This window comes from Dreissena polymorpha, chromosome 1 (assembly GCF_020536995.1).
Source record: "Dreissena polymorpha isolate Duluth1 chromosome 1, UMN_Dpol_1.0, whole genome shotgun sequence".
Taxonomy (NCBI): Eukaryota; Metazoa; Mollusca; class Bivalvia; order Myida; family Dreissenidae; genus Dreissena; species Dreissena polymorpha.
Window position 1 is genome coordinate 106,285,326 of NC_068355.1, and position 26,795 is coordinate 106,312,120.

Here is a 26,795-nt window from a genome sequence, read left to right on the forward strand (position 1 = left end):
CAGTAAGGATAGCATGTTTCTCTCACCCTTTCTGACACAGTTCCTACTCAGTAAGGATAGCATGTTGCTCTCACCCTGTCTGACACAGTTCCTACTCAGTTAGGATAGAATGTTTCTCTCACCCTGTCTGACACAGTTCCTACACAGTAAGGATAGCATGTTTCTCTCACCCTGTCTGACACAGTTCCTCCTCAATAAGAATAGCATTCTCTACCTGTCTGACCCAGTTCCTACTCAGTAAGGATAGAATGTTGCTCTCACCCTGTCTGACACAGTTCCTACTCAGTAAGGATAGCATGTTTCTCTCACCCTTTCAGACACAGTTCCTACTCAGTAAGGATAGCATGTTGCTCTCACCCTGTCTGACACAGTTCCTACTCAGTTAGGATAGAATGTTGCTCTCACCCTGTCTGACACAGTTCCTACACAGTAAGGATAGCATGTTTCTCTCACCCTGTCTGACACAGTTCCTACTCAGTAAGAATAGCATGTTTCTCTCACCCTGTCTGACACAATTCCTCCTCAATAAGGATAGAATTCTCTACCTGTCTGACCCAGTTCCTACTCAGAAAGAATAGAATGTTGCTCTCACCCTGTCTGACACAGTTCCTACTCAGTAAGGATAGCATGTTTCTCTCACGCTGTCTGACACAGTTCCTACTCAGTAAGGATAGAATGTTTCTCTCACCCTGTCTGACTCAGTTCCTACACAGTAAGGATAGCATGTTTCTCTCACCCTGTCTGACACAGTTCTTACTCAGTAAGGATAGCATGTTTCTCTCACCCTGTCTGACACAGTACCTACTCAGTAAGGATAGCATGTTGCTCTCACCCTGTCTGACACAGTTCCTACTCAGTAAGGATAGCATGTTTCTCTCACGCTGTCTGACACAGTTCCTACTCAGTAAGGATAGCATGTTTCTCTCACCCTGTCTGACACAGTTCCTACTCAGTTAGGATAGAATGTTTCTCTCACCCTGTCTGACTCTGTGAGAGACTTGATAGCCTTGAGGACGTTGGTTCTATGCTGGTCGGTCCAAAGGCGGTCACACGTCACCTGCAGGGCTACACCCAATGCTATACCTCGACCATGACGCAGCATCCAGTCTGCAGATGAACCCGTGTCTGAAACGGCAAATAAAGAATAAATATGTGATAAGTTTATCTTTGCTTTTTTGAAAATAAGCTGGTCAGAACTAGGACCACAATTGCAAGTGGTACAACAATTTTCAAAGATTTGACGATGAGCTAAAAAAACTACCAAACATTTGCTATGAAATCAAGCCTAATCAATACTTCATGTTTAAACTACCGTGTACATACCAAAGAGCTCCTGCACAAGCAGTGCCGTGAGTTCCTCGTCTGGTAGTGTTTTACAGAATGAGCCTACGCAGCCTGACGCGACAGCACGCGTTGTTTCTTCCTGGCAAGCTAGCATCTCAACAAGTGTCGGTAGAACCAATTTTCTGTTAGCAGCGGACATGTTGTCTCCTGCCCCCACCAAACAAAACCGCAGTGCCTGCAGCATGGTGTCCCTGCATATACAAACATGTCCGTCCTTGCAACAGGCTCACAGTAAATAGACACAAAGACAAACATGTCCGTCCTAGCAACAGGCTCACAGTAAATAGACACATTGACAAACATGTCCGTCCTAGCAACAGGCTCACAGTAAATAGACACATAAACAAATACGTCCGTCCTAGCAACAGGCTCACAGTAAATAGACACATAGACATATATGTCCATCCTAGCAACAGGCTCACAGTAAATAGACACAGAGACGAATATGTCCGTCCTAGCAACAGGCTCACAGTAAATAGACACATAGACAAACATATCTGTCCTAGCAACAGGTTTACAGTAAATAGACACATTGACAAACATGTCTGTCCTAGCAACAGGTCACAGTAAAAAAACACATAGACAAATATGTCCGTCCTAGCAACAGGCTCACAGTAAATAGACACATAGACAAATATGTCCGTCCTAGCAACAGGCTCACATTAAATAGACACATTGACAAACATGTCTGTCCTAGCAACAGGCTCACAGTAAATAGACACATTGACAAACATGTCCGTCCTAGAAACAGGCTCACAGTAAATAGTAGATTGGTTACCTCCCCTTATCTTTCGCTACTCTCTATATAGGGATCGGTACAAGCTAATTTTACCGGTCCAAAATGTGAATTTTTGTATTTGATCTAGTTATCAACGGAATGATAGAGAGATTAAACAAATAATCCGGGGAATGCCGCGCGCGAACCAAAACATTGTAACGTCACTTCACGAACAGAGCTACCGATTGGTCTTCGCATTATCCAATTAAAATCGCCGATACATTAGCCTGTACCTATTGTATATTATAGTCAACGAAGTCAACGGTTATATTCAACGGGGGACCAGTTAAAGTAAATAGACACATAGACAAATATATCCGTCCTAGCAACAGGCTCACAGTAAATAGACACATTGAAAAACATGTCTGTCCTAGCAACAGGCTCACAGTAAATAGACACATTGACAAATATGTCTGTCCTAGAAACAGGCTCACAGTAAATAGAGACATTGACAAATATGTCTGTCCTAGAAACAGGCTCACAGTAAATAGACACATTGACAAACATGTCCGTCCTAGCAACAGGCTCACAGTAAATAGACACATTGACAAATATGTCTGTCCTAGACACAGGCTACCAGGAAATAGACACATAGACACACATGTCCGTCCTAGCAAGGGCTCACAGTAAATAGACACGGCTGTCCAAGCAACAGGCTCACAGGAAATAGACACTTAGATAAACATGGCCATCCTAGGAATTGGCCTACAGGAGAAAGACACAAAGACAAGTATGGCCTTCCTAGCAACTGGCTCACGGGAAATAGACACATTGACATAAATGGCCATCAAAGCAACGGGCTAACAAAAAAATTACACATAGACAAACATGGCTGTCCTAGCAATGGGCTCATAGGAAATAGACTCATAGACAAACATGTTCGTCCTAGCAACTGGCTCACATGAAAAAAGATACATAGACGAAGATGGCCATAATAGCAACCGGCTAACAGGAAATAGACACATAGATAAACATGGCCATCCTAGCAACAGGCTTAAAGAAAATAGACACAAAGACAAACATGATTGTCCGAGCAACGGGCTCACAGGAAAATGACGCATAAACAAACATGGCCGTCCTATCAATGGGCTCACGGGAAATAGACACAATGACAAACATGGCCGTCGTATAAACAGGCTCACAGGAAATAGACACATAGACAAACATGGCTGTCATATAAACAGGCTCACAGGAAATAGACACATAGACAAACATGGCTGTTCTAGCAAAAGGCTCACAGGAAATAGACACATAGACAAACATGGCAACAAGCAACAGGCTCACAGGATAGAGACATAGATAAACATGGCTGTCCTAGCAACGGGCTCACAGGAAATAGACACATAGATAAACATGGCTGTCTTAGTAACAGGCTTACAAGAAATAGACTTTTATACCAGCCTTATCAACAGGCTTACAACAAACAAAGGTCAACTTGACCTGTGTGATATTACACATATTCACAAATTTTTTCTTTGAATCTGTCAAGTCAATCAATCAAGAAACCAGATTTTATATCCACATAGCCTTAGAATTGTAACTGATGGGGAAATATTGAATCTCAAACCTTGTCCTAACTTTAAATTGACTAATGTGAAATCTTGTTTCATCTTAGCAGAGATTTCATTTATTTGAATGTTTAAGATGAAGTCTACTCTCAAACATAAGAATGTTCATAGTCATGGCTTCTTACCTGACACTGGTCTCCTCTGCAGCCTTGATTCCCGTGTGCAACTCCACAAACAGTGGGTCGACGCGGGTGTGGATCCCAATCAGGTTGCCAAGGGCGACTGCTGCCTTGAGACGCACAGAGCGGTTTGGGTCGTTGAGGGCCTTCAGAAAGGTGGTCTGCAGCTGGGGCAGGAACGGTTTCAACATCACACCCACCTGTAACATGCCGGGTCATGAGGTAAGAACATTGATGTACAGAAATGCTTATTGCGTGCACAAAATCTTGAAAAGTATCACTACTAAAACATATCTTAATATACATATTTAAGCTGCTAAAACAAATTTTTCTAGTAAAATTCATTTTAATTAGTAATTACTTACCTGATATCATATGCTATTTACTCCGATAGGATTGTAATTTATCCGGAATTTTTCGTCCGAGGAATCCCACACTTTTTGAGAAACCCGTCAGGTAGGTCAGAGCGGTCACATTAGTGCTGTGTAGCCGCACAACCAAAACGGGACAGAATCCACTCTTATTCCAATAAAAAATATGAAATATTAGACGAAGAGCGGGGTGGGAGGTGGGACTTACCAATATCAGGTAAGTAATTACTAATTAAAATGAATTTTACTAGAAAAATTTGTTTTAATAGCTTAATTACGTTACCTGATATCATATGCTGAATTTGCAGCTGAGGCGGGAAGGTTCGCGAAAATCTCCCCATCACAGCGGAACCCAGATCTCGGGTTCTCAGCTAATCTTCGTTATTACGGTATTAACTTAATTCACGGATAAGCGTAATATACCTATGCCGTAGAAGATACTACCGTTTGTGCAACCACAAGGGGGCCCAACAAATACAAGTTGTCCTGTTGGCACTCCAGAGAACGAAGATAAAAAGATGAAAAAGTAGTCTGATTCCTCCAGAAAGCAGCTTGAAGCAGGTCAGAGAGTGGGGTATGATTAATATATACCCACGAAGCCGACATTGCTCGTAATTCATGCGGTCTAATCTTAAAAAGGGATGAATCCCTTGAAGAAAGAGAAGAGTAAGCCCTTTTTATAGTCGAGGCTACCCAACGGGAAATAGAAGCCGCAGACACATCGCCCCCCCTTTTAAGGGAATGAAGAGCCTCTTACGAGAACCTCGAATAGACTTAACTCTACTAAGATAGAACTTCAAAGACCTGACAGGGCAGAGGAGTCTATCTTCATTTTCATTACCACAAGTTCTAGAAAGACTTGGGACCTTGAAGGGTTTAGAAGCCATAGAGGGGAGTTGATTTTTAGCAAGGAATCCTGGCTGACACAACAAGGTGACAGAGCCATCGGAGGAATCAAAACGAAGATGGCTTTCTTCGATAGAAAGAGCATGAATTTCACTTCTACGTTTGGATGAAGCCATGGTAAGAAGGAAAACGGTCTTCCAGGTTAGGAACTGTAAAGAAGCCTGATTAAGGGGTTCATAGGGAGCTTTAATAAGCGATCCAAGAACACAAGCCAAATCCCATTTGGGGGTAAGAAAACGAGACACAGGACGTTTAAGTTCCATGGCTCGGATCAGTTCCGAAATGGCTGGGTCAGCACAGACTTGTGATGACTTACGAAAAGCCAAGGTATGCGAAAGCACAGATCTGTATCCTTTGATGGAGCTAAGAGAAAGTTTCTTATCATCAAAGAGATAGATTAGAAAATCCGCTATGCGTCTAGCAGAGGGATTGAGGGGATCAATTTTCCCTCGAACACACCAATTAGAGAAGAGTTACCAGCGAGCATCATAGACTGCTCTGGTGGACTTTCTCCTTGCAGAGGCAACGAGCGTTGAAGCCCTGACAGAAAAGCGTTTCTTCTGCAGGGATTGCCTGATAACGGCCAGACGTGTAAGTGGAACATGTCTGGATCCATGTGAAGTCTGCCTCTCTGAGATAGGAGATCTGACCTGTGCGGGAGTTCCCTGGGAAATTCGCACAGGAGACCGAGAAGGTCGTTGAACCAGGATCTCCTGGGCCACCAAGGGGCTATCAGGAGGATCCGGCAAGAGCTCACCCTGATTTTCCCTAAGATTTGGGGAATTAGAATGGGTGGGGGATAAGCGTAAGCGTCCAGTTGATCCCAATCGAACGAAAGCGCGTCTACCGCCCACGCTGCTGGTTAGTACACTGGACTCACATACAGAGGAAGTCTGTGGTTGTCTCTGGTCGCAAACAGGTCGACCAGTGGATAACCAAATGTGAGGAATATCTGATTGGCCACTTCCTGATGAAGTGTCCACTCCGATGGAAGTAACTGGTGTTTGCGAGACAAACCGTCCGCCAGGGCGTTGAGACGACCTGGTATGTGTTTGGACAAGAGAGATACGTTTAGGCTCTTGCAAAGAACAAGTAATTTCATTGTTTCCAGATACAGGGAGTGAGAGTGTGTCCCGCCCTGTTTCTGGATGTAAGCCACGACTGATGTGTTGTCTGTCGATACCATCACACAGGAGTCCCGAAGATGTGATTGGAATTGAGAAACAGCTAGAAAGACTGCTCGCATTTCCAGATTGTTTATGTGCAGGAAAGACTCCTGAGGAGACCACAATCCTGATAATGTCAGGCTGCGGGGTTCCAGGTGAGCGCCCCAACCTTCCATGCTCGCATCCGTTATGAGATGTAAAGACGGTTGCGGGGGAAGAAGCGGTACTCCTGCCAACAGGGTCTCCTCGTCTAGCCACCATTGAAGGTGGGAGACTAAGGACGGAAGGATGGGAATCTGTGTAAGCAGATTGTCTGGAGACCATTTCCATCGAGCTGAGAGATAGTGCTGAAGAGGACGTAGGAAGAGACGTCCCAACTGCACGAAGTCTGCTACAGAGCTCAGGATACCGTTGAGTGAGAGGAAATCTTGAGCTGTGATATGAGATTGGGACAGCACCCATCTGACCTTCAAAAGGAGGTCTGATATACGTTGCGGTGAGACCGTGACCCGATTGATGTGGGTCTGAAAATTCATTCCCACGAATATGAAATCCTGAGAGGGAATGAGGTCTGACTTGGCTACATTGAGAAGGAGTCCTAAAGAGAGGAGCTCCTTCCAAGAGAACTCTAGGTGTAGCAGAAGCAGTTGACGATCGAGCTGGTGTAAGAGCCAATCGTTGAAATACTGAAGCAGTTGAACCCCGTGTAATGGTAGGTGTGCGCTCACTGTGGCCATGAGTTTGGTGAAAACTCGTGGAGCCGTGGCCAATCCAAAGGGCATCGCCCGAAACTGGTAGACCTGGCCTCGAAAGGAGAAGCGCAGGTACTTCCGGTAGTTGGGATGGATAGGAACATGGAAGTATGCATCTTCCAGGTCCAAGGAAACCCCCCATTGCATGGGTTTGATGGAGCGCCGAATGAAGGCAGGAGTCTCCATCTTGAAAGTAGGTTTGACAAGAAACGTGTTGAACACTTTTAAGTCTATGACTGGTCTCCAGGAGCCGCTTTTCTTTTGAACAAGGAAAAGGCGACTGTAAAATCCTGGAGAACAAGGGTCGTGAACCCTTTCTACCGCCTGTTTTTCCAGGAGTCCGAGAATGGAGTCTGGAAGTTGTGGATGCGGAGATACCAGATCTATTGGGACGCGAGAGAGTGGGGGCCTTTTTTCGAATTGAAAAGAGAGGCCTTGTGTGACAAGAGAATGAACCCACGCGTCCTAAGTTATTTGGAGCCATCGATTTGCGAAGTACATAAGTCTGGCCCCGACTGGTACCTCCGGCATTAGAGGTTGTGGCGGTAAAAAGGGGTATGACCTAGGGCTGACCTTTAGGAGGTCCACCCTTGCCGGAAGAAGGATTTAATGACTTCTTGTCCGCATTGGGTTTGCCCTTACTCCAATTTTGTTTTACAGAAGGCTTCCGATAGGAAGTTGTTCTGTTTTGAAAAGGAGGCCTATTAGTGGGCTGACGTGGAGCACACGGACGCTTAATAGGGAAACTGTCCCTTTTAGTGTTCTTGGCCGGTGGGGCTCCTGGGGGCTTAGAAGCAGGGCGCTTAAAAACCACAGGGCGCTGGCCAGAGTTGCTCCTAGCTAAGGAGGCATGTATCTGATCTTCACGATCAGCAGTAAGTGCCGACTGTATCCTCCCTCCGAAAAGAGACTCTGCTGTTAGTGGAGCAGTTCGAAGGGAGTTTACGCCTGTTTCCAAAAGGAAATTATTGGGCAAGGAAGAGAGGATGAGGTCTCTCCGAAGCCTTAACATCTCAGACATAGAAGACGCAGCATTGTGAGATAAACACTGCGTAGTACGTGAAAGATGTATCAACAAGGCCCGGAGCTCCTCTGGGATTGAATCAGAGAGCTCCCAAACCAAGTCTAAGGCTGTGGCTGCCATGAGATCTAGCTGGTTAGCCAGACCTATGGAACGGCGTTCTCTCAGCTCCCAATTTTCCAACAGGGAAAGAGGGACTGATGTATGGGTAGATGATGAAGGCATTGTAAGTGACAGCTTATTAATGTCAGCATCAGAAACCGGAGTTTGGAAAGGTCCAAACCGGTAGCAGGATCTGGTACCGGGGCCTTATAACTTTTCCCGCCGTCCATCTGTTTAGGCTCCGTCAGCTCCTTAGGGGCTTTCCATGGAGATGGCGAAGGCTTATTGGCTGGTTCAAGTGACTGGAAAACAGCCATTGTGGAAGAGCCAATAGGAAGGCGTAGATCCACTCGGGAAGTAGCCTTACTTATCCTGCCGGGCTCTCGTCTGCGTGCTACCTGTTCTGTAACGGTAACTGCAGATCCTGTGAGAGACAAGGAAGGGCGGGGGCAGAAGTCCTCATCTAAGGTATTGAACATAAGTTCGTATACCTGATTGATGGAGGCCAAATAATAAAGTTCGGCCTCATTAGACTCCGAACCCGCCTCAATCGAACCATCTGCGGGAGCATTGAATTGATTGAAACCGGTGGATATAGGAGAAGGAATAATAGATTCATTCGCTTCTATCATGAGAGAATCGTTTTCCGGCACCATCAAAGATATAGCTGGTGAGTTAGGTCTCTCAGAGATCAAGTCAGCAGACTCACTTTGAATACCAGAGGTCGCTGGTAAAGGATCAGTCGAAAAAGGGACAAAGATTCCCGGCGACTGTTGGATCCACAAAGTATTGGGATTAGATGGTGTAGCGGCAGCCCGGGGTATACTTCTATGCAATGTGGAAGAGACCCGTGGGGCTGAAAACGCAGCCGAAGTGGTTAGATTAACCCCTGTACCTTGAGCCTGATATGTATGCAAACTAGTGTTTGAATACAAGTTATGCTCAGTGGTTGTAGGAACGGCTGAAGTGTGTGTTGAGGCCAACATAGAGGCCGACACACGTGGAAGGGTGTCAATAGATTCCTCAGAGAAGGATCGACTAGGGGACCTAGGAGTCCGAGAGCGACTAATAGAGGAAGGTCTATGTCCCTTATCCCTGCGACGCCGAGACACTGTTCGGAGGCGCTGGGAATGATGTTTCCTGATCGAACGTCTCCCCGAGCGCTGGCGTGATCGCTCTTTATGAGGCAATCTACGCCGAGAAACACTTGGTGAGCGTGAACGACGTCCCCTCCGGTAATGATGAGGGCTATTTGAAGTAGACGATGAGTCATAGACGATGAGCCCGAGGTGGAGGAGTAGTCGGAAACATCAGACACTACACGTTTACGTCTGTGACTCACAGTAGAAACGCGGCTGCGTCTACCTTTGTGGAGTACTGACAAGGTAGTGTCAACATCTACGGTGACCGGAACGGTCTGTGGCACAGACCGAAACCCGGTGACCGGATCGGTCATTACATGACCGGTGACCGGACCGGTCAATGACCGGTGACCGGACCGGTCACAGCATGACCGGTGACCGGACCGGTCACAGCATGACCGGTGACCGGACAGGTCAATGACCGGTGACAGGTCATAGCATGACCCGTGACTGGACCGGTCAGTGACCTGTGACCGGTCATAGCATGACCGGTGACCGGACCGGTCAATGTTGACCGGTGACAGGTGAAGTCTCCGGACCGGTCAACTGGTCATTCCCGATGAACGGACCGGGCAAATTTTGTCCGGTGTCGTCACGGGGTAGGGACCGATGCCTGGCAGCTACTGGTGGCATATGGTCAAGATCGTGTGGTGAAAAGTCCCGACACACGGAACTTTTCCTACGTTGATCTGATGCCGAGTCATTCAACTGGTCATTCCCGATGAACGGACCGGGCAAATTTTGTCCGGTGTCGTCACGGGGTAGGGACCGATGCCTGGCAGCTACTGGTGTAGTATGGTCAAGATCGTGTGGTGAAAAGTCCCGACACACTGAACTTTCCCTACTTTGATCTGAACTATTCTTGTTGCGTCCACGATTCTTGAAGGGTCGACGCTTAATGGCCCAGGTATCTGCAGACCAATGCTCACAGAAAGGGCAGCAGTTATCCTGGGTACATCCTGCACACGACAGGCAGCTACCATGGTTGTCCCATGCTGCCTTTGTGTGGCCACATGAGCCACGTGTTTGAGGCATACTTTGCCTTGAACAAACAAACAAATACACAAAACAATACAGAAATACACGGATATATATACGGAGAATGTTTTAACGCAATACAAAAACTTCTCTATTCTGTTTAACAGAAGAATCCAGCGAAACAGAAGCAACAATTAAGTTTATAACAAAATGTCGGCCTTTGTATAACGCCATCCGGAATAAGAGTGAATTCTGGGTAATGTCCCGTTTTGGTTGTGCGGCTACACGGCACTAATGTGACCGCTCTGACCTACCTGACGGGTTTCTCAAAAAGTGTGGGATTCCTCGGACGAAAAATTCCGGATAAATGACGATCCTATCGGAGTTAATAGCATATGATATCAGGTAACGTAATTAAGCTATTAAAACAGTTCACATTTCACACAATCCTTCATTTTAACTATAAATGTTTAATTTATATACATTTAATCATAAATTGATTAACTGAACTTTTTTATTTGCCAAACTTGATATGCAGTTTAAGTGGTTATAGAACTGGTCGGGTTTTGTATTATTCCAATTCGTAAAAAGGATCTTATCATAGCTCCAGAAATACATTTGGGCCGTGCTCTGTGAAAAGGGGGTTTAATGTAAGTAAAGCGGTGTCCCAGATTAGCATGTGCAGTCCCCATAGGCTTATCAGGGACAACACTTTTCGCTTTTATGATATTTTTTGTTTAAAGAAAGTCTCTTCTTAGCAAAAATCCAGTTTAGGTCGAAAATGTCGTCCTTGATAGCCTGTATGGACTGCACAGGCTTATCTGGGATGACACTTTACCCACATGCATTAAAGCCCCTTTTTACAGAGCAGCTGTTTTTTCACAATTATTTTACATCAAAACACATAAACCTCCCCCTCCATCCCTGTCAATCCCTCCTCTTAACCCAATCACCAACCTTGGATAGCAGCAGTGTGAAAGTCTCCATCACAGACCAAAACATCAGAACTCATATCTACTAACCCACCCTACTCCTACCTTCCCATGAACACATTCACTGACCTTAGACAGCAGCAGTGTGAGTGTCTCCAGTACAGCTGTCTTCACGTTTGGTGCAAACCTGTCACCCAGGATCCTGATGAGGGGACCCGTGATGTGAACCACCGACGGCTTCAGAGCCTCAGCACTCGTCTTGTTGATGAGCTCACCCAGGGCAAGGGAGGACAACTCCTTCATCTCCGGGGACCCGTTTAAGATGCCCTCACGGAAGATTGGGAACACTGGTGTGATACCCTGATTATAGACACCAATTGGAATATCTCAGATTTCCTTGTGTTTCTTTTGTACATAATTTAATATTATTTACCAAAAACAATTGATAAACAACACAGAGAAATAATAGAAGTTAAAAGTGTAGCAGAACAGTGTTCTATTTACCATGATCAATGCTAAATTGTAAGCATTAGTTCTAATAACACAGGGAAGAAAACATGGCAACATTTGCAAACTGAAAAGAACGGTAAACTTACAAACAAACACAACATGACTGCCCCTTTCCTGCCCCAACAATGTTACCTTTTTGGCGATGCTAAATCCGGGTAACTCCTGCCCAGGCAGCTCTGCCCCTGCGTACTTGATGGCCTGTCTCACGTTGTGGATGTGCTCCAACATATCAGCTGGGCTCAGTTTCTGCAGGCATACATGATATCTTACATGACAACTAGATGCAGAAGTTGTCCACAGATAAAGACTTGGGAGTATTCTATGCAAAACTTTAAAGACTTGAATAACTCAGTTATAAGTAGAGATTTTGATGTAAAATTGTACATGTGATAATTTGACTACATTATGTGCAAGCTCAAGATAAAAATAATTATCCCTGATGAAAGGACGCTTTAGCACATGTGGTAGGTATGGTTTAATATTGTTTCACGTGGAATTGGTGAAATGCGATATAATTATAATTCTATATGAATTTAATAAGATGGTAATTTACTTCAGGAAAAATCATAGCTAAATTTATTGTTCGTTTCCTGGCCAGCCCACCTTAGTGATGACATTGAGGCACTCCCAGGCAGCCAGTAACACCCCGGAGTCCTCGCGTGTAAACAGCCCAATGAGACTGCGGAACAGCTGGGGGAGGAACTCGTCGTAAGAGACACGTGTGTTCTCACAGAACGCTTGCAGGATGGTGACCGAAGCCCTACACAGGTCAGAGTCGCGGGACTTGGACGCAGAGAGCAGCTCTTCCATGATGGTTCGCACCCCTGCATCATCCTCCACAGACATCACCACGTTCTTACAGTACTCCAGCTCCTGTCAACATTGAACACTTGCCTTAGCAGGGTATATCTGTTTATTGTACAACGACCCTGATATCGGCTGCATATCAGCATGTTCTTACAGTACTCCAGCTCCTGTCAACATTGAACACTTGCCTTAGCAGGGTATATCTGTTTATTGTACAACGACCCTGATATCGGCTGCATATCAGCATGTACTTACAGTACTCCAGCTCCTGTCAACATTTAACACTTGCCATAGCATGGTATGTCTGTTTATTACATACAATAACCCTGATATCAGCTGCAGTTATGGCTGAGAAAGGACACAGATGGATTGAGCAACTGCTTTTTGTGGCCTTTTTGAAAACAGGGCATCATAAAAAAATATATATAAAAGCAGAAATATAGAAATAGGACATTATGATGGCTACTTTTTTTATATACATGTAAATGACTTTCTTGTTATTCCTATTGATAATTCTTTCTTATGACTATGACTTATGCATGAAACATTGATTGTAAGTTGCACCTCAATAGAGTAACTTTCTACTTCTCAATTGCAACACTTCCATGTAATTTATATAAGATTCATATTCCTATGTATTAATAAACAGTTACGACTCTATTGTTCACATAAAAAACTGAATCAAGAGTCTACAGTCTAAATGCTGTGTGTTGCAGTGTAACCCCTCCTACCTGTGGCTCCTCCTCACTGCCTGCCTTCACACTGAGGGAGGACATGAGGGCGGGCAGGATCCTGGGCAGGTGCTTTGTGAGAGCCTCCCCAGACACTGAGGCCAGGTAGGACAGGGCGCGCGTGTTTACTGGAGCTGCAGTCAGCTGCAAACAAAGGTTTATGTAAAATCTGTTTTAAAATCACAGGAACAAACAGAGCGGTTCAACTTTGTATCCCCTACAATTGAGCAAGTTTCAGTTATCAAGAGTTGGAAATTCTTTGCCAAAAATGGCACTTTCCTATGCCAATATAATCTTATTGATATTTTTAGTAAACAAGAGATGTCTTTGTCAGGAACAAAATGCCCCCTTCTGTGCTGCTTTGAAACCATATATTTGACCTTGAAGGACGACCATGACCTTTCACCACTCAAAATGTGCAGCTCTATGAGATACACATGCATGCCAAATATCAAGTTCCTATCTTCAATATTGCAAAAGTTATGACCAATGTTAAAGTTTTTGGACAGAAGCACAGACAGACAGTTCAACTGCTATATGCCACCCTACTGGGCGCATAAAAAGGGGCATAACTTGAGCAATTAACACAATATATCAATTTTGTAATTGTAAAAAGGATAAGCCTGTCATGAAAAATTATTTACAGGTATTTTCAGGTAAAGATTGGATAAAGCAAAATGTGACCTTGACCTTGGTTATAGTGTGTACCACAAAGTGAGTGTTTAACAACTGCAGAATTATTTAAAAACAAGACTATTGTCAAGCAATATGGTCCCCTACCAGTGAAACTCAACCATTTTCAACAATATTTCTAGTCTATTTGTTGCCATAGCAACCATAATTCTTCACATAGGAACAAAATGAAATGACGTGCATAATTTCCATATTACCAATAATCTCCATATTACCATCTATCCATGTTTTAAGTTTCATGAAACAAGACAGGGCCCTCAATCCATCAAATCTGCCGCCGAATTTCGGTGGCAGTCCCCCCCCCATGAAAAGTATAGTTTTTCCCCCCCAAAACTGATTTTTTCCCCCTCAGAAAATGAAAAAACAAACACAAAAATCACTGATTTATAGTTAAAAATTGACTCCAATATATCATGGTCCGTTATATCGCGTTTTCCAATATATCGCGAATCAGCTATGGCTCCCAAAAATCTGACGAGCATAATCCCCAAATAACATGTTTTAATTTGAGAATTCGCTGAGATAAAATCAGTTTCAATCTAGTATTTTACCCCATTTTGAATTTTATGTTTAATCCGACATTCATAATCCAGTTTTGATCAGATGGTTTGCTTTCATTGTACATCACTTTAACACTTTAAACAATAACCCCACTTGCCAAACATCACAGGTCATTTAGGGTGTTACCATTCTCTCTTGAATTTGCTTTGAACTGCCGAAACACACCACCCATGAAGGTGTATACAATTATAACTGTAAATGTCACAAGTCAATACTGACCTATCTCAACAATCTTTGCGCGTACGATACAGTGTGAACAACTTGCTTTCAATTTAGAGGTAAAGATCCCTCAGTTTGTCCAGATGTACTACTATTAAAGCCCATGCTTTCCATGAGGAAAATGACGCCATTTTGTACATGGGTCTAATTTGTGCATGATTTCTTGAACAATAAAACTTGGCAATTGTCTTTGGATTACAAATTTATTTATACGCATTTGAAAATAAATGGAATAATGTTTTGTGTTAAACCAATGAATAACATATGGATATAACACATACTTAAATAAGGTAGGTTTATAGCGTGTTTTGAGATTGCCAAACTATGCTAATGCATACAAAAACATGCATGAATAACCTGACAATTTTTATTGCACTGGATTTATTACGGTCGAGATCTTTGGACCTTCAACCGGGATATATTGGAGTTGCAGTGAATACAAGTTTAAGACAAACTTTGCATGCAACTTGAAACAGCACTAGCTTGTTTTAGGAACAAAAAGGACATAATGTTGGACTTTTAAATAAGATTACTGTTATATAGATTGAGTAAAGGTCCACCTTTCTGTCCTATAGACAGTCACATATATATATAAATATATGTTTATAACAGTAAAAAACAGTTGTTGTTTCTTGTTATAAAAATTCCCCCATTTACAAAAAATTCCCCCTCCAAAGGGCTGCGGACCCCTTCCCCCAAAGTAGTGTGAGGGCGCTGCAAGAGGGCCAAGATGGCCCTATTTCGCTCACCTGAGAAGAGTCTGTTCATTCAATCTTTACCAAACGTCAAACTTGACCTAGATACTGTCCAGACAAACATCCTGGTCAGGTTTCATCATTATTGAACCAAAACTCTGGCATATGGAGTGTTTTGTTTTTGTAAGATTTGACCTGATGACCTATATTTTGAGTTGACCCCCCCTTACCAAACATCAAACTTTGCTTACAAAAATAAATATTATGACCAAGATTCATAAAATCTGAAACAAAATTGTGACCTCTGGAGTGTTTACAAGGATTTTGTACAATATAATGAAAATTTGGACAATCTAAGGGCAATAATTATGGCATGAATTATGTGATATATATAAAACCAATCTTTGTACCAGGTTTCATGATGATTGGGCAAATGTTGTGATTTCTAGAGTGTTCACAAGCTTTTTTTACTATATAAATATAAGAAAACTGCCCCCCCCCCCCGGCAGCCATGTTATTCAACTGACCCGAACCATTTTTAAACTCAACTCTCATATCAAACAGGCTGTCAAGTGACCTTTTTTCAAAAAGTAGGAAAAAATAGGAACTACTTTTGCAAGAAAAGTAGGAAAAAAGTAGGAAAAAGTAGGAACTTTTCCCTCAAAAGTAGGAATACATAATACTAATCTTTTAGACACAGGTCCAGGAAACATAGCTTGAAACAGAGCAGGAGTGCCATCACATGTTCTGTATGGATACCCACTTGAAGCTAACTTAAGGGCCCAGAAGATTTCAGCCTTTTGTATCTGTTCCTCGTGTGATGGTTGTACTTGCATACAGATAGATTTATCCCCACCACCCTGAGAGCTGCTTAGCTTTGGGGCACTTCCACGCTTTTGTGAATTATCATGCATGTATTTCATGTTTTCCTTGTGTTTTTATCCATCTGCATGACTTATCAGTTGATTAGCAGAATTACAACAAGATGGACTTCATTTAGACAGTACAATCTCTTGCAAACTCATTGCCGGTATCTCTCTTGCACCATGATCCAAGTGTTTTTCCACTGTTGTCCAACTTTTCCATCCATGAAGGGTTAAACTTTGTTTTCCCACTAGGCATTTTAGCACTTATGGTGTATCTATGATAATTAAGTTTCAAGCAAAACTACCCTGATAAAGAAGTATAATTAGATGCTGTTCATTTTGGTGTATCATCAAATAAGTGGTTAGAGGTCTTCTGTGTATGGATATAAAAATGGTAATATATTGTGCATGTTATATCCTTAAGCAAAAGACCAAATTTATTTAGTGATACACCGACTTGTTGTTCAAGATTAATACTAGTATATAAAGCAGTGTCAATGCTCTGCTACAGCTACATTGTGAAACCTTTAAATTGACAATAGGGTGCAGTTATAATAACTTAAGTTACGTTCAAAATGACTGGTCATTGCAGAGCAGATTATGCAACTGGAGATAGGACCTTATCACCTGACATCTTTTATGACATCATTGATTGGGCAATGAAACAGTTGCACTACATTGTTTATTCCAGTTTCAAGTAATGGTTTTTACATTATTGATTACTTCGCCGGAGTGTAATAATGCCGTTAAATAATTTTAATACTACGCTGTAACACCTTGAAGTTACCTTACTAGCTATGGCATCATTACACAAGAATTGTGTTTGTCAGAAACACAATGCCCACTATTGCGCCGCTTTGAAATAAAATTTCAATATATCATTTGGCAGGTTTAGAAAATATCTCCCTTTTAAAGCTTATTACTTCCCTTGGATTGTACTTTTTTACTTTTGACCTTGAAGGATGACCTTCACCTTTCACCACTCAAAATGTTCAGCTCCATGATATACACATGCATGCCAAATATCAAGTTGCTATCTTCAATATTACAAAAGTTATGGCCCATATTAAAGTTTTCGGACAGACACACAGACAGACAGACAGACAAATGGACTGACAGTACAACTGCTATATGCCACCCTACCGGGAGCATAAAAATGTATCAGGACATTTAGGCTCTGTGCATTTATCTTTAATTACTAAACATGATGTACCTATGATATTAATAGAACATCATATCTGTTGTCATGTAATACAGAATTTATTACATTATATTTGTAAATGATGAAAACTCTTTTAAGTTTTATCTTTTTCCAATAACTTGTGTAATAAATTCCATATTTCATAACCACTCATACAATACATGTATCTCTATATCTCTACATTCCAAACAGCAATATCATGTAAATATGCATAAGGTTTGGTCAAATTGTTGTCAATAGAGACAAAATAAAACTGGAATAAACAATGGGTGCCCTCAGCTCGTGCATCACTGGGAACTGTGTAAGGTATGTGAAGTCTGCAGTGTACAAATGCTAAGGAAGTAAACAAGGCACTATTGTTACTTAAAAAAAAAATGTCAATATTTTCAAAAGTTACATAAGAAATAAATATTTATGCATGCTTCCTGAAGAGGTGCTAGCAGACAGTCAGCATGGGTTGTCAGGTCTCATCTAGATGAATGCACATTAACAGGGATACAGTCATGCCATTGATTCATTCATCCTGCAAGTTTACTAAATAAACTCTTAAAAAAAATAATTCTCAATTGAAAATGAAAAAGTAGGAATAGTAGGAAGATTTGGTAAAAAAATAGGAAAAAGTAGGATCCTGATGAAAAAGTAGGAAATAGTAGGAAAAAGTAGGAAAAAGTATGACCGCTTGACAGCCTGATCAAAGAAACAAATGTTCTGACCAAATTTCATGAAAATTGGGCCAAAAATGTGACTTCTAGAGTGTTCACACATTTTCACTATATACTTTTAGAAAAAAATGCCCCGCCCACTGGCGACCATGTTTTTTCACGGATCTGGACCATTTTCAAACTCATCCGAGATATCAATAACACCAATGTATTGACCAACTTTCATGATGATTGGGCAAAAATTGTGACTTCTAGAGTGTTTACAAGGTTTCTCTAAAGCCAAATAAGGAAAACTGCCCCCCCCCCCTCCCCAGCAGCCATGTTTTTCAACTGACCGGAACCATTTTCGAACTCAACTCACATATCAAGGAAACAAATGTTCTGACCACATTTCATGAAAATTGGGCCAAAAATGTGACTTCTAGAGTGTTCACATGTTTTCACTATATACATATTGAGAAAAATGCCCCGCCCATTGACGGCCATGTTTTTTCACCGATCTGGACCATTTTCGAACTCGTTCGAGATATATAAAAAAACAATGTTTTGACCAACTTTCATGATGAGTGGGCAAAAATTGTGACTTTAAGAGTGTTTACAAGGTTTCTCTATAGCCAAATAAGGAAAACTGCCCCCCAGCAGCCATGTTTTTCAACTTACCGGAACCATTTTTAAACTCAACTCTCATATCAAAGAAACAAATGTTCTGACAACATTTCATGAAAATTGGGCCAAAAATGTGACTTCTAGAGTGTTCACATGTTTTCACTATATACATATAAAGAAAAATGCACCGCCCACTGACAGCCATGTTTTTTCACCGATCTGGACCATTTTCGAACTCGTCTGAGATATCAATAAAACCAATGTTTTGACCAACTTTCATGATGATTGGGCAAAAATTGTGACCTTTAGAACGTTTACAAGGTTTCTCTATAGCCAAATAAGGAAAACGCCCCCCCCCCCTTGGCAGCCATGTTATTCAACTGACTGGCACCATTTTCAAACTCAACTCTCATATCAAGGAAACAAATGTTCTGACAAAAGTTCATGAAAATTTGGTAAAAAGTGTGACTTCTAGAGTGTTCACATGTTTTCACTTTATACAAATAGAGAAAAATGCCCCACCCACTGGCGGCTATGTTTTTGAACCGATCTGGACCATTTTTGAACTCATCCGAGATATCAATAAAACCGATGTTTTGACCAACTTTCATGATGATTGAGCAAAAATTGTGACTTCTAGAGTGTTTGCAAGGTTTCTCTATAGCCAAATAAGGAAAACTGCCCGCCCACTGGCGGCCATGCTTTCCAACGGACCAGAACCACTTTTGAACTCGACCAACACATCATTAAGGCAACCATTTTGACAAAGTTACATGAAGATTGGGCATGAAATGTGACTTCTACAGTGTTTACAAGGTTTTTCTTTTTTTTTGACCTAGTGACTTAGTTTTTGACCCAGCATGACCCAGTTTCGAACTTGATCGAGATATCATTGGGACAAATCTTCTGACCAAGTTTCATGATGATCGGACATGAAATGTGGCCTCTAGAGTGTTTACAAACCAGATGTGGACGACGGACGGACGGAAGACGGACCAAGACCGGTCAGGTGAGCTAAAAATATGAAGACCTTTTAAAGTTATCGCAGGGTTTACCATTTTCAGCAATATTTATAGTCTATTTTATTGCCATAGCAACCAGAATTCTTGACGCAGGAACAAAATGACATGAAATGCATAATCTCCATATTGCCATTTGTCCATGTTTAAAGTTTCATGAAAAAATATGAAGAACTTTTAAAGTTGTCATAGGATCCAGAAAAGTGTGACAGACTCACGTACACACACACAGAGCAAACCCCAATTCCCGTCCGGTTTCACCGGTAGAGACAAATAAGAGATGTGTTTGCCAGAAACACAATGCCCCCAACTGCACCGCTTTGAATTATTTAATTTTTTTTGAATACATCCCTTTAAAAAATATTACTTCCCTTGTACAAATGATCTGTACCTGCCCATTGATATAAAATAGAAAATATCTCCCTTTAAAACTTATTACTTCCCTTGGATTTTGTTTTTTGACCTTTTACCTTGAAGGATGACCTTGACCTTTCACAACTCAAAATGTGCAGCTCCATGAGATACACATGCATGCCAAATATCAAAATGCTATCTTCAATGTTGAAAAAGTTATGGCTAATGTTAAAGTTTTCAGACGGATTGACGGACGGACAGACAGTTCAAATGCTATATGCCACCCTACCAGGGCCATAAATATCAATCCATAAGGGACAAAGTTATGCTCCAAACAAAGTGTAAAATGCTTAATTTACTAAATTTAACCTCGAATAAATATGTTAATATGGGACATAACGACCTGGTTTGACACTACATGTTAATATGGGACATAACGACCTGGTTTGACACTACATGTTAATATGGGACATAATGACCTGGTTTGACACTACATGTTAATATGGGACATAACGACCTGGTTTGACACTACATGTTCATATGGGACATAACGACCTGGTTTGACACTCCATGTTAATATGGGACATAATGACCTGGTTTGACACTACATGTTAATATGGGACATAATGACCTGGTTTGACACTACATGTTAATATGGGACATAACGACCTGGTTTGACACTACATGTTAATATGGGACATAATAACCTGGTTTGACACTACATGTTAATATGGGACATAACGACCTGGTTTGACACTACATGTTAATATGGGACATAACGACCTGGTTTGACACTACATGTTAATATGGGACATAACGACCTGGTTTGACACTACATGTTAATATGGGACATAATGACCTGGTTTGACACTACATGTTAATATGGGACATAACGACCTGGTTTGACACTACATGTTAATATGGGACATAATGACCTGGTTTGACACTACATGTTAATATGGGACATAACGACCTGGTTTGACACTACATGTTAATATGGGACATAACGACCTGGTTTGACACTACATGTTTATACTCATCACTATTGCCAAGTTATTAAAAATATCCATGCATGATGGACAAAGATATGGTCTGGACTTAGTGTGAAGTTATCATTTTCTTATTTTAACCTTTGATCTTCCCTTAATTGTGGTGACCCATTTTAAGTTTCAATTTCAAACTTCAGAAAATTGGAAGTAGTTTGCTCTAAAAACTAGGATTTCATGCTGAAAAACAGAAAGGGCAAGGATGTGACTCCAATATAGCCCTTTCTAGCAAAGATTGAGTCAGTGTGCTATTCATGCTGTTGTTTTATATGACCCCTTCCCACTGTACCTGTGGCACAAGGTACGGCAGCACTATGCGACTCTTCACAATCATCACTTGTGTGAGCCCGTCCAGGGCATGCTCCGACTGCTCAGAGTTGTCCCCGAGCCTGCTCAACAGGTCAGGCAGTATATCGTCCAGGGCTCTCTGACCTATGTTGCCGTGGAGACTGTCGAAGGTGCTGGCTGCAGCTTCCCGCACCTCGGGCAGGGGATCACACAGAGCCTTCTTCACTGTCGGGATCAGGCTGTCCGCATAGAACATCACCTGAAGACAATTAACCGAGTCAAATATACAGGTAAAATGTTCTTGATTACAATTTATCATGTAAGGCTGTGCAATTCTTATCCATACAAGTTTGATGTCAATTTTAGACTACAACAAACAATGCTTTTGTGGGGATGATTATAACAATAATTTTGTGGGGATGATTATTTTAAGTAATTGCGAAATTAGTTATAATGCTATTGTAATAATGATATATGCCAACATTTTAAACATCCAGACTCAAGAGCATGTATATTCCCACCATGAAGACGGTATTAGCTACGTAATCTCTATTTCAGGCCAACAAAAGATTTCCGAGCACACATGCGCCTTCTGTTAAGTTTAACTTAATTTAACCCTATTTATTTAAGTTAGATTACATCAAAAGCCTTTGGTCTACTGAAATGTTCTCAAGTCTGATTCCTAGATTGAACAATGTTCTTGGTATTTTGGGGAAAAAAAAGCTAAGGAACGCTGCCAAATTGGGGATCAAACCATTGACCTTCCAAGCCAATATGGACAGAAGACCCATTATGCCATGGCGACCTCTGTGTACTGTAATGGGGATGCTCCATTAAATTTTTAAGATACAATCCAACACAATCACATATTTCTTAGCGTACATGTTCCTTCTGTGTGGAAGCCATGATCTCAGTGAGCCCGATGCAGACCCCCTGTCTCTGGTCACTCTGCTCCGAGTTGAGTCCGTGCTCCAGTATTGGGATGATCTCTGGCAGAACTCGCTCTCCCAGCTTCCTCACCAGGTCTCCCAGGGTTCGCGCTGCAACCTGATTGCACACAGTCATCAATATACCAGTATGGCCAAGCAACATTTATTCTTATTTTAATTTTTGACAGCAAAACATTGAATAAACACTGACTAAACATTTATATATGACAAAACACTGCCTAAACATGTATATATGACAAAACACTGCCTATACATGTATGTATGAAAAAAAGACTACCTATACATATATGTATGACAAAACACTGCATATACATGTATGTATGACAAAACACTGCCTATAAATGTATGTATGACAAAACACTGCCTATACATGTTAGTATGACAAAACACTGCCTATAAATGTATGTATGACAAAACACTGCCTATAAATGTATGACAAAACACTGCTGATATCACAAAATACAGGCCACTACAGTTAGGTTATTGCAGCATACCGGTACATGTAGAGTGATTATGTCCTATGTAAGGGAATCACATTTGAATAAGACATTAGAGTAAGTCATTATGATAAAAAAAACAACAACATTGTTACAAACATTATCTTTAAAATTGCATAAACAGTATGGTACTATATGCCCATTTTTTACCTGCCGTTTGTCATGACTGGTGCTAGCCAGACATCCTAGAAGCTGTGAGAAGAGAGTTGAGAGGATCTCGCGCAATGTGCGTGCCGTATTGGGCACGACCACCTTCCAGACGTGGAGAGCGGCCTGGCGTACGAGCAGCGCCGAGTCACAGCGGCCCATATAGAGGCCAGAGAGGACCCTGTTTCGGCGGTCAATACCGAGCACTTTCATGATGAGCTGCTGGCAGCTCTCCGTGCCAAAGTTGTCATCATCTCCGGCACTCTCAGTGGACATCTTGCCAGACACACCTGGCAGACATGGAGGAGAGGTCAACACGGCAAATAGGACATGTTAAGCCATACTATCTCCTTTGATATGTTGAAGTAATGTTCAACAATTTTATTTTAAAAGATGAAAAATTATCGCTGGACACATCATTAGAAAAGACTACTTTAATAAATTCTTTCTGATGGTTTGTAGAGAAATATCAGTGAATTAAAACAAATTTTTCTAGTAAAATTCATTTTAATTAGTAATTACTTACCTGATATCATATGCTATTTACTCCGATAGGATCGTAATTCATCCGGAATTTTCCGTCTGAGGAATCCCACACTTTTCATAAACCCGTCAGGTAGGTCAGAACGGTCACATAGTGCCGTGTAGCCGTACAACCAAAACGGGACATTACCCAGAATCCACTCTTATTCCAATAAAAAGTATGAAATATTAGACGAAGAGCGGGGTGGGAGGTGGGACTTACCGATATCAGGTAAGTAATTACTAATTAAAATGAATTTTACTAGTAAAATTTGTTTTAATAGCTTAATTACGTTACCTGATATCATATGCTGAATTTGCAGCTGAGGCGGGAAGGTTCGCGAAAATCTCCCCATCACAGCGGAACCCATATCTCGGGTTCTCAGCTAATCTTCGTTATTACGGTATTAACTTAATTCACGGATAAGCGTAATATACCTATGCCGTAGAAGATACTACCGTTTGTGCAACCACAAGGGGGCCCAACAAATACAAGTTGTCCTGTTGGCACTCCAGAGAACGAAGATAAAAAGATGAAAAAGTGGTCTGATTCCTCCAGAAAGCAGCTTGAAGCACGTCAGAGAGTGGGGTATGAATAATATATGCCCACGAAGCCGACATTGCTCGTAATTCATGCGGTCCAATCTTAAAAAGGGATGAATGCCTTGAAGAAAGAGAAGAGTAAGCCCTTTTTATAGTCGAGGCTACCCAACGGGAAATAAAAGCCGCAGACACATCGCCTCCCCCCCCTTTAAGGGAATGAAGAGTCTCTTGCGAGAACCTCGAATAGACTTAACTCTACTAAGATAGAACTTCAAAGACCTGACAGGGCAGAGGAGTCTTCATCTTCATTACCACAAGTTCTAGAAAGACTTGGGACCTTGAAGGGTTTAGAAGCCATTGAGGGGAGTTGATTTTTAGCAAGGAATCCTGGCTGACACAACAAGGTGACAGAGCCATCTGAGGAATCAAAACGAAGATGGCTTTCTTCGATAGAAAGAGCATGAATTTCACTTCTACGTTTGGATGAAGCCATGGTAAGAAGGAAAACAGTCTTCCAGGTTAGGAACTGTAAAGAAGCCTGATTAAGGGGTTCATAGGGAGCTTTAATAAGCGATCCAAGAACACAAGCCAAATCCCATTTGGGGGTAAGAGAACGAGACACAGGACGTTTAAGTTCCATGGCTCGGATCAGTTCCGAAATGGCTGGGTCAGCACAGACTTGTGATGACTTACGAAAAGCCAAGGTATGCGAAAGCACAGATCTGTATCCTTTGATGGAGCTAAGAGAAAGTTTCTTATCATCAAAGAGATAGATTAGAAAATCCGCTATGCGTCTAGCAGAGGGATTGAGGGGATCAATTTTCCCTCGAACACACCAATTAGAGAAGAGTTTCCAGCGAGCATCATAGACTGCTCTGGTGGACTTTCTCCTTGCAGAGGCAACGAGCATTGAAGCCCTGACAGAAAAGCGTTTCTTCTGCAGGGATTGCCTGATAACGGCCAGACGTGTAAGTGGAACATGTCTGGATCCAAGTGAAGTCTGCCTCTCTGAGATAGGAGATCTGACCTGTGCGGGAGTTCCCTTGAAAATTCGCACAGGAGACCGAGAAGGTCGTTGAACCAGGATCTCCTGGGCCACCAACGGGCTATCAGGAGGATCCGGCAAGAGCTCACACTGATTTTCCCTAAGATTTGGGGAATTAGAATGGATGGGGGATAAGCGTAAGCGTCCAGTTGATCCCAATCGAACGAAAGCACGTCTACCGCCCACGCTGCTGGTTCGTACACTGGACTCACATACAGAGGAAGTCTGTGGTTGTCTCTGGTCGCAAACAGGTCGACCAGTGGATAACCGAATGTGAGGAATATCTGATTGGGCACTTCCTGATGAAGTGTCCACTCCGATGGAAGTAACTGGTGTTTGCGAGACAAACCGTCCGCCAGGGCGTTGAGACGACCTAGTATGTGTTTGGACAAGAGAGAGACGTTGAGGCTCTTGCAAAGAACAAGTAATTTCATTGTTTCCAGATACAGGGAGTGAGAGTGTGTACCGTCCTGTTTCTGGATGTAAGCAACGACTGATGTGCTGTCTGTCGATACCATCACACAGGAGTCCCGAAGATGTGATTGGAATTGAGAAACAGCTAGAAAGACTGCTCGCATTTCGAGATTGTTTATGTGCAGGAGAGACTCCTGAGGAGACCACAATCCTGATAATGTCAGGCTGCGGGGTTCCAGGTGAGCGCCCCAACCTTCCATGCTCGCATCCGTTATGAGATGTAAAGACGGTTGCGGGGGAAGAAGCGGTACTCCTGCCAACAGGGTCTCCTCGTCTAGCCACCATAGAAGGTGGGGGACTAAGGACGGAAGGATGGGAATCTGTGTTAGCAGATTGTCTGGAGACCATTTCCATCGAGCTGAGAGATAGTGCTGAAGAGGACGTAGGAAGAGACGTCCCAACTGCACGAAGTCTGCTACAGAGCTCAGGATACCGTTGAGTGAGAGGAAATCTTGAGCTGTGATATGAGATTGGGACAGCACCCATCTGACCTTCAAAAGGTCTGATATACGTTGCGGTGAGACCCTGACCCGATTGATGTGGGTCAGAAAATTCATTCCCACGAATATGAAATCCTGAGAGGGAATGAGGTCTGACTTGGCTACATTGAGAAGGAGTCCTAAAGAGAGGAGCTCCTTCCAAGAGAACTCTAGGTGTAGCAGAAGCAGTTGACGATCGAGCTGGTGTAAAAGCCAATCGTCGAAATACTGAAGCAGTTGAACCCCGTGTAATCGGAGGTGTGCGCTCACTGTGGCCATGAGTTTGGTGAAAACTCGTGGAGCTGTGGCCAATCCAAAGGGCATCGCCCGAAACTGGTAGACCTGGCCTCGAAAGAAGAAGCGCAGGTACTTCCGGTAGTTGGGATGGATAGGAACATGGAAGTATGCATCTTCCAGGTCCAAGGAAACCCCCCAGTGCATGGGTTTGATGGAGCGCCGAATGAAGGCAGGAGTCTCCATCTTGAAAGTAGGTTTGACTAGAAACGTGTTGAACACTTTCAAGTCTATGACTGGTCTCCAGGAGCCGGTTTTCTTTTGAACAAGGAAAAGGCGACTGTAAAATCCTGGAGAACAAGGGTCGTGAACCCTTTCTTCGCCTGTTTTTCCAGGAGTCCGAGAATGGAGTCTGGAAGTTGTGGATGCGGAGATACCAGATCTATTAGGACGCGAGAGAGTGGGGG

General features: G+C 42.5%; 1 protein-coding gene across 1 annotated transcript in view; it reads right to left on the reverse strand.

Moving 5' to 3' along the window:
- The window catches only part of LOC127865155 (eIF-2-alpha kinase activator GCN1-like), a 160,670-nt gene that overhangs the window by 18,714 nt on the left and 115,161 nt on the right, over positions 1-26,795 (reverse strand). The window contains exons 38-47 of the mRNA XM_052405044.1: positions 23,035-23,321; positions 22,320-22,484; positions 21,439-21,696; positions 13,228-13,371; positions 12,293-12,562; positions 11,822-11,935; positions 11,309-11,539; positions 3,816-4,009; positions 1,324-1,535; positions 977-1,125 (exon numbers count right to left, since the gene is read on the reverse strand). Coding sequence (XP_052261004.1) covers positions 977-1,125; positions 1,324-1,535; positions 3,816-4,009; positions 11,309-11,539; positions 11,822-11,935; positions 12,293-12,562; positions 13,228-13,371; positions 21,439-21,696; positions 22,320-22,484; positions 23,035-23,321 — 2,024 coding nt within the window. The remainder of the gene's footprint in view (positions 1-976; positions 1,126-1,323; positions 1,536-3,815; positions 4,010-11,308; positions 11,540-11,821; positions 11,936-12,292; positions 12,563-13,227; positions 13,372-21,438; positions 21,697-22,319; positions 22,485-23,034; positions 23,322-26,795) is intronic.